Source organism: Symphalangus syndactylus, chromosome 12, assembly GCF_028878055.3.
Source record: "Symphalangus syndactylus isolate Jambi chromosome 12, NHGRI_mSymSyn1-v2.1_pri, whole genome shotgun sequence".
Classification (NCBI taxonomy): domain Eukaryota; kingdom Metazoa; phylum Chordata; class Mammalia; order Primates; family Hylobatidae; genus Symphalangus; species Symphalangus syndactylus.
Window position 1 is genome coordinate 137,572,905 of NC_072441.2, and position 13,868 is coordinate 137,586,772.

Sequence of the window (13,868 nt, forward strand, 5' to 3'; positions counted from 1 at the left end):
TATCGCAGGTAAACAACTAAGCAAGTTTGGTATTAACTTTATTCTATTTTCTGTATAACTTTAAGTACATAAAGGTTTATTTCCACAGGCCTCAGGAAATGGGTAGAAATCACAGGACAATCTCTCCTCCCGCCAAAAAAAAGTTGCATATTTTGGTAAGTGTTTGTCCTAGATGGGAAAAACTGAAATTTACATTAGCAGTGCTGTGCAAGATTCTTACATAATTCAAGACCTAAAACCAGCCTGCAGTAGAGGTTTGAGTTCTCTGTTCAGGTGCTTGGACAGAAGCCATAAGCTGATGAGCATGACAGGGAAAAGGAGGCAGTGAAGACAGGTGACAGGCACCTGGCAGGGAAGGAGGCTTCAGGAATGCCAGGCTCCTTGAAAAGGTGTGTGTGTGGGGGTTTTCTTTTTTTTCCTTTTAAAGTCATCTCTGTAGGAAGGTGCTGGGCAGGGATCCCAGAGAAAGAAAGGGTCCGAGACTCCATTAACTGCCCTGGATGAAGGGCACTGCTACAGCAGCTCGTACCAGAGACTCTCCTATCTCATGGTTGAGGCAGACCCAGGATAGAATAGAGAATAAAAGGAATGCTTATAGGAAACAATTTTGCATGGAATGCTAGATGGCCAAGCCTTAGCCTTTGGTCCAGTGCAACCCTTGCCTCGCTTGTCAACAGTGAAAAATTAGTTTGGTTAGAAGAACCATCTGGAAACACACCAGCTTCTGCTACCTTCATGCTCATTGTTAAAAAAAGATTAACCAGTGTGAACATTCTGATCTGCTAATTCCTGGGACTGTTTTCTTTCCAATAGACTGTTTGTTTGTTGGTAGAATAACCCCCAAAAGCTCAAAGCTAAAATGCATCAGAAGTCCTAGTCGGCAGCTCCTTAAGAATGGACTGGCGGCGTGGCTGAGCTGATATGGAAAAGCTGCACCTTCCTGCAGAAGATCAACTGACCTGCTATCCCACCCCAAATTTCAGCCTGAGGTATATTTCAGTGAAGGCAGGTAGCTGCGCTTCTCAGAGCAGAGAAGCAGTTTTAAGAGCAGAAAGGTAGAGGAAATCTAGAAAAGAACCGTCTTGATACAGATTTATCCCATGGTGTGAAGGGAGGGCAAAGAACCCAGTGGCACTTCGCTTATCCAGCAATTTCTGTCACTGTGGTGACCAACTTCTGCCCATTCCATAGGGTCTTGAACTGCTCAGGAACTGGGAATTCATTCTGCAAATAAAGAGACAACAGGTTTAAATCTGAGCTAAAGAAGAGCTGGGGCTAAATCTCACACATTTCTCCCAATGCTTGCTTCCACTTAACCCCAGGAGCACGGTAGGATGTAGCAAGAGACAAATCCACAGAGCCATGCTGTGTTCTAGTGTTGAGCAATCTTGGACAGACTATTAAGTCTATGGGGTGTAAATAACAGTACATATGGCTTTACAGCACCAGCTTGACAAGGTGCCATGGCTCATCTCCATTCTTTTTTGCCACCTTGAGCTCCATTTAGGCAGAAAGCACCTTCCTTTGGGGCTCCACTACACTGGACTACCTCATTTCTGTGTGCTTTTGCTGTGCATTATTGGGTTTTTACCTGCTCAGTGCAGAATGTTCGTAAAATAGCTTTCTCCAATGCAAGAAATCTTCAGTCCCTTCTGTTTTTAACATCATACTAAAGAGATCAAGAAACTTACAAAGTCACCGCCTTCTGTAGGAATGAGGACGTTCATCTCGGAAGATTTGGCACTGACTATTTCACAATCCAGGGAATTCTTGCTCAGGTAAGCATGGCAGCCATCTGTTTTGTTGATGGATATGGTTGGCACTTTACCCATTACCTGCAGAGTAAACAAAGAGAACTGAGTCCCAGCAGTTGGGGAGGACAACAGTAAGTCGCAGGAAAAGCTTTCCTGTTTCACGTGACTCAGCAACTACATGAAAAGCTCACAGATGCGCAAGACACTGGATACTCGGTGGGTTGGGATGGGTCCTGAAAAGAACTCGCTTGAAGAGCCAACCCTTCTGCCACGTCCAAGGCAGCTCAGCTTACAGACTTTGTAGAATCAGATTCCCACCAAAGCAACATCTGTGGGTCTACCATGTCTCTTTCAATTAATTCCTCAGGGACAAAAAGAAGGAACCAAAATATCGAGTTACCTGAACTTTGACATCCCTACTGTTGATTATCTCCACAATGCCCACCACGTCATCGAATACCAGACCAAGTTTCTTACAGTTATCTAGGAGAAGAAAGGGAGTGTGTCAACAGTATAACTTTAAAGGAAAGCAATATACATTTAGGAATCTTTAAGAATAGGGTAGGTAAAATGGTATTAGCCTTCTCGGGCTCTGGGACGGGGCTTGCATGGGACAGCGACAAAGACTCACCTACTGTAATGGAGTTAATTTTGCCCTTGATTTGCAATGTTGTGTTGACACACTTGTATATGTAAGCCACCTGTTTCAGCTCTGTGTCCTCAATCACCAGGTTGGAAACATTTTCCTGATTTTCCTATTAGTGAGAGATCCCAGCATTCTCATCACAAAGCACACACCGAACAAAAAAAAACCAGGCTATCCCAAGCTTTTTGTTCTTGCAATTGAAGCCAGAACTCTGCCCTCATCTAGCTAAGCTCCATTTAACCTCCTGTTCCTACTCCTTTTCCCCGGGAGGCAGAGGTTGCAGTGAGCCGAAATTGCGCCACTGCACTCCAGCCTGGGCGACAAAGTGAGACTCCATCTCAAAAAAATAATAATAATAAAAATACCTGCCCCCGTCTAGGTATTTTTAACTCACCACTCTCCACTTCTTGCCCTCCAGTTCAAGCACAGCTGGCTCCTTCTTTGTGGCTGGTTTGGGGGATGGGCTGGTTTGGGGTTTAGGTGCAGAGAATGGTTTGGGGCCACTGCGTACTGGACCACTCTGAGCCTTCAGGGCAGGGTTCTTGTGAGTCTTCATGTCATCAGATACATGTTTCAGGGCTGTAAGAACAACAGCTACCTTGTTCTTGTCCTTCATACCAGACCTTTGAGCTGCTACCATCATGTTAAACATCCTTAACAGAAAATTCAAAGCCAAAAACCAGAGCCTTTGAGATGTTCTCTTGCAGGCAGTTTTGGAAAAGTACTTTTATCATTTCTCTTCTCTCCAAGATTAAATTATATGGTTCCATTAACAACAACAACATGGAATGTGTGTATATTGTGGGTGGGGATAAGGATATGTAAATGCACAGAAAAAGATCTAGAAAGACATATCAAATATATATGCACAAATATGTAGTTTTTAAAGCAATAAAGAAAAATAAGTGGTAGTGAAGAAAATTTGGTAAAAGGAAAAAAAAAATACCCTCACTCCCCACAGCTAACCCTACTTCCCCCACCTCCTCAGTGTTAGCATTTGCGACTCTGCAATATTGTTTTCTACATATATTTGGTTTTGTTGGTTATAATCATACAGATTGTTAACAAATTTAGTTCAACTATTGACACTTAAAAACTTTCCCATGTTAACCTGTAGTTTAATATCTTTCTAGGCCAGGCGCTGTGGCTCATGCCTGTAATCCCAGCACTCTGGGAGGCCAAGGCAGGTGGATCACCTGAAGTTAGGAGTTCAAAACCAGCCTGGCTACTATGGTGTATTTTTAGTCTCTACTAAAAGTACAAAAAAATTAGCCGGGTGTGGTGGCGGATGTCTGTAGTCCCAGCTACGTAGGAGGCTGAGGCAGGAGAACTGCTTGAACCTGGGAGGCAGAGATTGCAGTGAGCCAAGATCACGCCACTGCACTCCAGCCTGAGCAACAAAGTGAGACTCCATCTCAAAAAATAAAAATAAAAAAGTAAAAATATATTTCATGTTTTAAGGGAAAAATAATTAATCATCTCCCACAGCAGGCTGACACACGCCTCGCTTTGAACATGGCCTGATCTATGTTAACTGTGTAACAAATACTGAATGGCATTTTTATCTCCACCATTCCTTGTGGTTGTAATTTACATACTAGATTTTTTTTTCTTAAACATTACATGGTTCACTGTAGAAAAACATGTAATGGTGGCATAACATTTCATCAAGAGGCCGGGCACGGTAGCTCACGCCTGTAATCCCAGCACTTTGGGAGGCCGAGAGGGGCGGATCACCTGAGGTCAGGAGTTTGAGACCCGGCTGACCAACATGGAGAAACCCCCTCTCTACTAAAAATACAAAAAAAAAAAAAAAATTAGCCAGGCGTTGTGGCACATGGCTGTAATCCCAGCTACTCGTGAGGCTGAGGCAGGAGAATTGCTTGAATCTGGGAGGCGGAGGTTGCGGTGAGCCGAGATCGCGCCATTGCACTCCAGCCTGGGAAACAAGAGCAAAACTCCGTCTCAAAAAGAATAAATAAATAAAAAACATTTCATCAAGAGGACATGTGGTAGTTAACCATTTCTCTTACTGTTGGATTTAGGCTGTTACACCATTTTTAGCTACTATGATTGTAGATTCCTAGAAGTGGCTGGACAACTCAGACTTCCACCAGCTGTGTTAAGGGTATCTACTTTCTCTATACCAACATTAGGTCACTCTCATGCAAATTTTCCATGTAACCAGTATGCATCTTCTGAGGAAGTTAACTCCCTAACACAATGCCTTCCCAGAGGCCATGTGGTGCCACGGAAAAAGCTCTGGGGAAAACCGCCAGCTCTGTGCCTTGGCACAAGAGGGTCCTCTATATACGCTACCTAATATTAAGTCACTTTCCCATGGGGCAGAGGGCTTCCTCCAACTGTGATCATCATTTTCAATTTCCATTTAAGCCAGCTTTGCTGTCCCTTAAAGGAACAGGACACACCAAACGAGTCCCCACCACACAAGCCAGGGTTGTAGTTTACAGACGGTTCTGGCTGGTGGGGTCTGGCCCACACAACTTGTACCTACTGTTCGTGTCCAAGTGCTCACTCACCATGTGTGATGCTCTCCCCCTGATTAATCTGCGCGAACAGTGCTGAGCGGGAAGCGGACTCATCTGAGCCTGAACTGGTAGAGACTGGGGGAGGAGGGGGGCCTGGTGGAGGGGGAGGAGGACCTGATCCGGCAGAGGGTCCAGAGGGCAGTCCACTCAATTCTTTTGCCACAGGCCCCTGGAACAATAAGTGCAGATAACATCATCATCCTCTCTCCTCCCCTCTGTACCATTCCCAGTAGCGCCCTACATGTGACCAGTGCACATGGGGTCCCCACCACAGCCTTTGAGGCAATGATTAATGTGTCCTACCCATATCCAACTTGACTTCATGCCTTCTCACCCTTTCCCAAGGATCCAGCTCTCAGTTCTATTCTTGACCATCACATTTTGCCTTTGACCTCACCTGATTCCAGCTCTAAAAACTATTTCCACAAATCTACTTGACATCTTCCTTAGTGTGTTACCAGTACCTCAGATTCAACAAGTTCAAAACTGATTTCATCATTTCCTGCCTGCTCCCCTCCCTGTATAATCATCCCCTTGTCCCTATTTCAGTGAAAGATGTTACCATCCAAGACTGACTATTCAATCTTCTTTGAGGATTCCAACTTCTTCGACCTTATCAAATCTCTATTATCTTGGTGCTATCTCCTGCAAATGTTTTTCTACTATCCCCCAAACACCATGACCACTTTCATAATCTGAGCATGAGCCCTTATCCCTAACCTATACAATGAGACTCTTTTAAAGACAAATTGAATCATTATCACTCCCTTGCTCAAATACCTCATCCCAAAGTCTCAGCCTACCTTTCTTTCCAGCCTTTTCTCCTAAAAATCTGACCATTTCCCCTTATTGAAGCCAGAGAAGACCAATCTCTACATTTACTCTGCATTTATTTTGTTTAAGCTGTGCCTTTTGTAGTATCCCACTTCTCACTGCCCTATACTTCTTTCAAGTCTCATAGAAGAGTATATACCTTCAAAGTACAATATCTTCTAGTGAGAAGCACTCTTCTCTTCCTCATACTCTAGAGTCTGTATCTTTATTATAGCATTTGGCTTGGTGATTTGTATTGGGGTTTTGCATTCTTATTTTTAAGCTCCTTAAAGGCTGGGGTAGTGTAACTCATTTGTGTGTGTCTCCTGCTCCAGCACCAAGCACTGTCCCTGACATGTTTATTGAAATTGAATACCACTGAATATTCCTTCTCCTTTGATCCTTGCTTCCTTTACTCTTTTTTACCCTTTCTTTCTCCTCCTTTTCTTCCTCCCTTCCACTGAAAAAACTAGCATTCCCTCACAGACTTTGGTAGTGCTGAAGTCTGAGAAACCTGTGGACCCCACGCTGGAAAGAGAAAGTGGGAAGGAGGGAGGAAGGATTCACTAACCGTTTTGCTCCAGGCCAGGCCGGTGGTATGGAACTCCTTAATGTAAGCCTGCAGCTCTGTCCATATACTTAAGTAAGCTTTGACCCAGTCTACATGCTTCTTATCCCTGGGAGGATTAAAGAAGAACTCATCACAGGTGGTCCGGGTACGTAACAGTGGTGATTCCAGAACCCTTCTTTCCTGTGGGCTCACATTCTCCTACCTGTGGTGTTTCTTAGGCTCTGCTCAGTGGCAGCTTTTCTATCATCACCAAGCTTCTATGTATATACAACCTAGTCTATTACCCTCATCAGACCAAACTCCACTAAGATAGAGACTCTGGATTCTATCTCTATCTCTCATAGCAATGTTTCTCAAACTGTTTTAAGTACCAAAACTTTTTTTTTCTTTTGACCACTTGCTGGTTATTGAAACTTTTTTCAAAGTAGACCTTAAACGCAATCTAATATGTAAAACTGATAAAGCAGACATTCTGTGCATAAAACCATGGTAGAGAGGAGAGCTCTTAAGTATCACTGTGGAACTCTAAGACTAAGAAACTTAACTGCCTTACGAGACAATGCCTTATGTCAAAATATGCCCACCCCGACCAAAAGCAAACTTAAAAACTTTCCCTTAGGGGGAAACGATCAGCATTAAATTATAGCAGTAGCATTGTACCTGCGGTTCAAGTCCCCTCTCTTCTTGTGCATTAGCTGGGAAGGTTATTTAGCCTAAGACCTAGTTTCCTCAACTGTAAAGTGATGGGATAATGGTGGGATATATCAAAACACTGTCACGCTTAATTCCATGTTGCTAGAAGGATAAAGAAGTGCCTGTTGGCCGGGCGCGGTGGCTCAAGCCTGTAATCCCAGCACTTTGGGAGGCCGAGGCGGGCGGATCACGAGGTCAGGAGATCGAGACCATCCTGGCTAACACAGTGAAACCTCGTCTCTACTAAAAATACAAAAAATTAGCCGGGCGTGTTGGCGGGTGCCTGTAGTCCCAGCTACTTGGGAGGCTGAGGCAGGAGAATGGCGTGAACCCGGGAGGCGGAGCTTGCAGTGAGCCGAGATCGCGCCACTGCACTCCAGCCTAGGGAACAGAGAAAGACTCCGTCTCAAAAAAAAAAAAAAAAAAAAAAAAAAAAGAAATGCCTGTTGTTCTGGGACACATTTCACTCACAGGAAGGTGTAGTTTTCCTTAAAAAGAGTAGTTAATAAATGTTTGTTGATTGATGAAGGATGGAAGAAAGGAAAGGTTTGTGTAGATATGCAACTTAATAAATTTTGCCTGCAATCATTCCAGCTCAAAACCAGCAATGGAGAAGTCAGAACTGGTAGATGTATGTGGTTAGACATGCAATGACTACCCTACGTAATACCTGCATTGGCTAGGCAGCCTTACTCTCACTTTGACTGCACAAAAAATTTCTATTAAGTCCTATTGAACCCTTTGCCATTGGGCCAGTAACAAATTCTCAACAAAGGAACAAAATCTTATATAAAGGGCATTGGTCCATGTTACTGCCAGCAAAACTTCCTAAACCCAGAAGGGTAAGGATCAGAAGACTAAAAGGGCCTCTACCAACAAAGGAGAGAAAGCAGAAGTGGAAGCAGAAACATTTCCTGCTTGCAAATGCAGCTGTGAGACAATATCTGTAAAGCTCTCCAGAAAGCAGCCCTGAGATAAAACCAGCACAGTGGCTAAGGGCAGCCTTCAGTAACTCCAAAGTGCTACTCCAGCAAGTAACCAAATGGGTTTATCCTTTACCCCTTGAGAAAAGGCTGAACTTGGCTGGGCACAGTGGCTTACACCTGTAATCCCAGCACTTTGGGAGGCCAAGGCAGGAGAATCATTAGAGACCAGCCTGGGAAACAGTGAGACCTCATCTCTACGAAAAAATTAGAAAATTAGCCAGGCATGGTGGAGCGTGCCTAAAGTCCCAGCTACTTGGGGGACTGAGGTGGGAGGATTGTTTGAGCTGGGAGGTTGAGGCTGCAGTGAGCTGATTGTGCCACTGTACTTCAGCCTGGGTGACAACGCAAGACACTGTCTCAGAAAAGAAAAAAAGAAAGAAAGAAAAGGCTGAACTTACACATCTTTGTACTCTTTGAGGACTCGGTTTGTATAAAACATGGCAGCATCATTCATTTCTTTCACGTAAGGGCCAGGCTTGGGAGCCTAGAGGGAGATAAGCTGTCAGTGACTCAGGACCTCTCCAACTATATTGCCTTCCCTCTTACAATCTATACCCACCCCCAGCCCTGGAATCTGCGCTGCTCACCATAGCCACCCAGCCCAGGGCCTGGATACTTTCGCTGACAGCTGACAGGTGATTAAACAACTTGCTGCCTCGGTTCTTCTCTCGAAAGGTTATCACTTCTTTGATCTGCTCTGAGATGGGTGCCAACAAATCGGAAAGCTTATTCTAGGAAAAGATACAAGAAAAGATTCAGGTTAACATCTTTCCACAAAGGTGTCTGTGCCTTCTGATCCTGAAGGCAAGAATTCTCTATGGACTCTAGTGAGCACCCAAATAAACTGCATTAGTCCTGTCCTGATTCCTAAGGCTAAAATACTGCTCATCATCTCACTCTCCTCGTAGAGTTCCAACTCCTCAGGCTGCACCTGATGGTTCTTCATGATCAGGACCCATACTTCAGCTACACCACAGTACCTCCATTTCAGCCACCTGTTTCTTTTCTGTTCCACTCAGAGGACATACACTCAGGACATCATTCCTGTGCCTTACTCATGATGTTCTCTTCTTTTTCCATGAATCCAAATTTTCCTCATGCTTCATAAGGGCCCTCCAACCCAGCCACACCAGCCTCCTACAGCATTTGTTGTCAGCATAACCAATTTTGGCATTTTATCACTCACCAATACAAACTATTAATGGACCCATGTGAATATGTTTTACTTTCTCATTAATTCTTCAAAGACGAGCTCTTTTATCATCATTAAAGCCCCCAGTGCATTGCCAGCCATATAGTAGCTGCTGAGTAAAGAACTGATGAATCAAATGCAATTAGGCTAGTCTGGGCGTGGTGACCCACGCCTGTAATCCCAGCACTTTGGTAGGCCCAAGGCAGGAGAACTGCTTGAGACCAGGAGTTCAAGACAGACTGGACAACACAGCACAACTTTGTCTCTACAAATAATAAAAATAATTAGGGCCAGGCATGGTGGCTCATGCCTGTAATCCCAGCACTTTGGGAGGCCAAGGTGGACAGATCGCTTGAGTCCAAGAGTTCAAGATCAGCCTGGGCAACATGGCAAAACCCCATCTCTATAAAAATACAAAAATCATCTGGACATGGTGGCGCATGCCTGTAGTCCCAGCTATTCAGGAGGCTGAGGTGGGAGAATCACTTGAGCCTGGGAGGTGGAGGTTTCAGTGAGCCGAGATCCTGCCACTACACTCCAGCCTGGGCGACAGAGAGAGACTCCATCTCAAAAATAAATAAATAAATAATAAGCAAGCCAGGCGTGGTGATGCACACTGTAGTCAAGGCTACTCAGGAGGCTGAGGTGGGAGGATCATTTACACCTGGGAGGTCAAGGCTTCAGTGAGCTGTGATTGTACCACTACCCTCCAGTCTGGGTGACAAAACAACACCTTGTCTCAAAAAAAAAAATTTTTTTAAAAACATAAATAAAATAAGAAACAATTAGGGGCTTAGCATTCAAGTAGGCACCTTGGCAAAATGGATGAATTTTGTTTGTGTTTGCACCCTTCCTCCAAAGCTCCATTTCCTGAACATCTCAATTCTCAGATCTTAACCATTCAGGACAGATTAAGAATTAGAATCTAATTCTACAAATTAGAATTAGATGGCATCTATACACACACACACACACACACACACACACACACACACACACATTGTTTTTTGAGAGAAGGTCTTGCTCTATCACCCAGGCTGGAGTGCAGTGATGTGTTCATGGCTCACTGCAGCCTCAAACTTTCAGGCCCAAATCTTCCTCCCATTTCAGCCTCTCAAGTAGCTGGGACTATATGCATGCACCACCTTGCCTGGCTACTTTTATTTTATTTTTTTAATTTTTAGTAGAGACGAGGTCTTGCTATGTTGCCCAGGCTGGTCTCAAACTCCTGGCCTCAAGTGATCCTCCTGCCTCAGCCTCCCAAAGTGCTGGGATTACAGGAATGAGCCAGCATGCTTAACCAGAATCTAATATATTTGACATTATCTTGCACTATTTTTATATATCGAGGCATGCTGAGGGTCAAGGGTTTTAATACAGCATTTAGAACAACTTGCTTTATTATTCCTCTGTAACTAGGAAAACCAAATGCAAAATAAGGAAACCTATATTCTTTGACTCCAAGGGAAATCTAAATTTTCTCTAATTCAACTTTTCACATCTTGCACCATAAAATTTTGAGGTGGGAGTAAAATTAAAGGGAGATTCTCCCAACCAGTGAAGGATGAGGAAAGAAGCAATACTGTAGGAGTTTTAAGATCTCCACAGGAGCACTATTAAAGCCCATCCACAATGAAGCAAGAGAATCATCTTTAAAGGGCTTTGGAGACACTATGATGAATGTGGACTCAGCAAAGAGGCAGGCAAGCAAAGTCCCAGGGATAACCACAGTCCTATGCAAAATGACAGAGGAAAAGCCAGTAGAGACCATTAAGTACCCAATAGTACCTTCCCATTAAGGCACTTGAAGTATGGCTCGACCTCTAGGACTTGGTATGAACATGTATTACCAAAAGCCTAGTACGTCTGTTTTAAAATGTTATAATAGCTTGACAGAAATCTCTCAACTTGTCCTGAGCATCAAACCAAAATGAAACCAGCTAGTAGTGAACTTACATCTGCTGGCTGTTGACACTGAGAAGCTGTAACCAACAGAGCTCGTTCCAACTTCAAACCTGTGTGGACCATCTCCGCCTGCCAGAAAGAAGAATCAGCTATTGATGACACATTATAACTAGAGAAGTCTTGATAAGAATAACCTGAAACCTCTACTTCCATGTACTGTGATAGCAACCCAGGCACTTCATGTTATCCTCCTCATGTATTCCAGATTCCAGGGACTGATAGCAGAATTACATACACTACCGTTCCTATTGGAACTCGTCAGGGATATATATCCAGAGTTGGAAGTGAAGTTAATTGGATAATCACCTAGCTTACATGAAGTCATGTTAGCACCTTACACACGCATTGTGATACTGTGCGCTGAAAAATCCTTCCTATTTCACATCAGCAAAATAAAACAAACAGCAACCAAAAAAACACCTTTCTTTTCTCAAAAATTGGAGACAGGCGTAAAGGCAAAGGCCTAAATTTATGCTGAAAATTCTCAAGGTATTTACTCCTTTAGGTTAAAGCTATCTCTCAAATGCCAGATACCATGACCCATTAATAAATAATTAAATCAATTTAGTGAGCTTAATAGAACAAACGTATGAGTGCAGTGCACCAACTTCAAGTTATTTCCAAATAAAAAGTTAAAAAGTACAGCAGAAGTAGCATAAATATCATTTTGTGAAACTTTCATCTCAGTTACGAATACTTCTTTATTTCTAAGGGTCATTCGCAGTCAAAAGAATTTAAGAAACATGAGACTATAAGCACTATTAAAATACAAAAATTCAAAGAAAGCAATCTATTTTTTTCTGGATTTGCATTTTTAAAATACAAATGATAAATGTTTTAAAGTTTTTTCAAATGTTACAGAACTGTATTAAGTAAAAATGCAAGCCTCCACACCCTTATTAAAGTCCCAGTCCCACTCTCTAGAGCTAAAACCATTGGCAACAGATGGTATTTGAGAGGCTCAAAATAGATTTTCCAAAAGCCAAGCAACCAGTCTTGGAGAAAGGTTTAGGTGAAGAAGATCCCAAGCATGGTTACTGTTTATAATTCGGTGAGCTAGCAGGAAGGGTTTTGGGTCCCAAAAATAGAGGTAGAATGTATACGTGAGTGTGGGGTGGGGGTGGGGGGTGGTGGTGATGACGTAGGAGGCACAAAGGAAGGTGGGAGGAAAGGCACCTGTCATTGCCTACTTCATATTCTTGCTGTGGGTTAAGTGTGAAAATAACCCATATTAGCATAACTAATAACTATCAAGCACAGTTTTATAAATGCTAAGTCATGATAATGACTCCTTTAAATAAGCCACTGTAGGTTTGATTATATAATATGTTGGGATCAAACTGGTGCATATTCTTCACTACAAAGATAAATAGAACCATATTTTATGTACCAAGCAAGCTTTCTGTATAAATACACGATAAAAGCAAGGGGCCTAGAAAAAAATGAGGAATCGTTTCTGTGGCTGGACTGAACTCCTCAGTACAGGTAAAAGAAAAAGAACATGTGTAATGCCCCAAACCAAGAGGAACTTCTCAAGGAGCTCTTAAACCAAGGATGAGGACCTTGGCTGACTCAAGAAAGCTGTTAGTCCTTAAAAGAAGGGGAATAAGGCAAAACATCCTTACATGTTTCTGCACGTCTCCCCCAATCTCTTTACTGATCTTCAAGTACTCTGCCACAGGACCAGCAAGCAGCGAGTCAAATGCCTGTACATATGGAGCTGCTCCTGCTAAAGACAAACACGCCACAAACCATCAGCCACGCATCAGAAGGAGGCTTCTTTAAAACATGCTTCTATATGAAAGTGGGGAGGCAAGGTAATACAGTCAACAGGATACGGAACACGAGTAAGGAGACCTGGGTTCTAGGTCCAGTATCACCATTAACTGGTTGTGTGACCCTGACTAAATTCCTTTTCCTCTCTGAGCTTAATTTTCTTTATCTATAAAATGAAAATAAATAAAATGATCCTCCAAGGTTTCTTTTAGTGCTAACATTCTATGTTTCAATTGGTGCATGTGCAAAATGTCCAATTTGCCAATTGTATGGAGAGAGGAATTTTATTATCACTTGTCATTTGACTTACATTGGAGTCATTCTGCTAAAGAAAGAACAGGAAATATCACACAAGCAGGAAGTTCTTGTGTTAAAATAACTTAACCACAGGCCTCCCCGTACAAGTCATTTCCTCTCTTATCTGTTCACAGCAATACAAATTACAAAAGATAAACTTTCTAGATTAAGTTTTGGGAAGTTAGCTCCAAAGGAGAGAATAATAGAAAATTTTCAGGCCAAGACGCTCAAAGAAAGCATTCTGCTGGGCTGTGGACTGCTTACCTTTTGAAGGACTGTCTCCATACCCACGGTGCATGTCAGAGGTATGAGATACTGCCTCCAGGCGGCCCACTGCCCTCTCCAATCTTTCTACCAGATTTTGCATGTCAGCCATAATGGACCACCTGCTGAAACAGATCAAATGTCATTTGTTATTTAAATATTAAATAGCACCTACAGAGAAAAAAACAGAAAATTCCTGGTCATCCCCAGCTGGAGGAAGAGGATGCCAATTCTCAGGAACAGAATAATTTAATAAAATTAGATGTCATCTGCAAAATGGAACAATACAAAAAAAATCAGATAAAAAAGTAGTCTAGTGTATTTACAAAATCAAAAGACCTCATTAAGCAAGAGAACTGCTC

At 42.9% G+C, this 13,868-nt stretch overlaps 1 protein-coding gene across 28 annotated transcripts in view; it reads right to left on the reverse strand.

The window, feature by feature from the left end:
- Positions 1–21: 21 nt before the first annotated feature.
- Positions 22–13,868, reverse strand: part of CAP1 (cyclase associated actin cytoskeleton regulatory protein 1) — a 33,013-nt gene continuing 19,166 nt past the window's right edge. For 8 of the 28 annotated variants that reach the window (XM_063627824.1, XM_055254570.2, XM_055254569.2 and 5 more), the window contains 12 exons: positions 13,507–13,631; positions 12,795–12,898; positions 11,161–11,238; positions 8,600–8,743; positions 8,411–8,496; positions 6,334–6,439; positions 4,941–5,118; positions 2,795–2,979; positions 2,386–2,509; positions 2,155–2,237; positions 1,692–1,835; positions 22–1,224 (listed from right to left, as the gene is read on the reverse strand). In XM_063627824.1, the coding sequence (XP_063483894.1) occupies positions 1,141–1,224; positions 1,692–1,835; positions 2,155–2,237; positions 2,386–2,509; positions 2,795–2,979; positions 4,941–5,118; positions 6,334–6,439; positions 8,411–8,496; positions 8,600–8,743; positions 11,161–11,238; positions 12,795–12,898; positions 13,507–13,618 (1,428 nt within the window). In that variant the 5' untranslated portion in view covers positions 13,619–13,631 and the 3' untranslated portion in view covers positions 22–1,140. The remainder of the gene's footprint in view (positions 1,225–1,691; positions 1,836–2,154; positions 2,238–2,385; positions 2,510–2,794; positions 2,980–4,940; positions 5,119–6,333; positions 6,440–8,410; positions 8,497–8,599; positions 8,744–11,160; positions 11,239–12,794; positions 12,899–13,506; positions 13,632–13,868) is intronic. The other 20 variants (XM_063627817.1, XM_055254567.2, XM_063627822.1 and 17 more) reach the window with 3 other exon arrangements.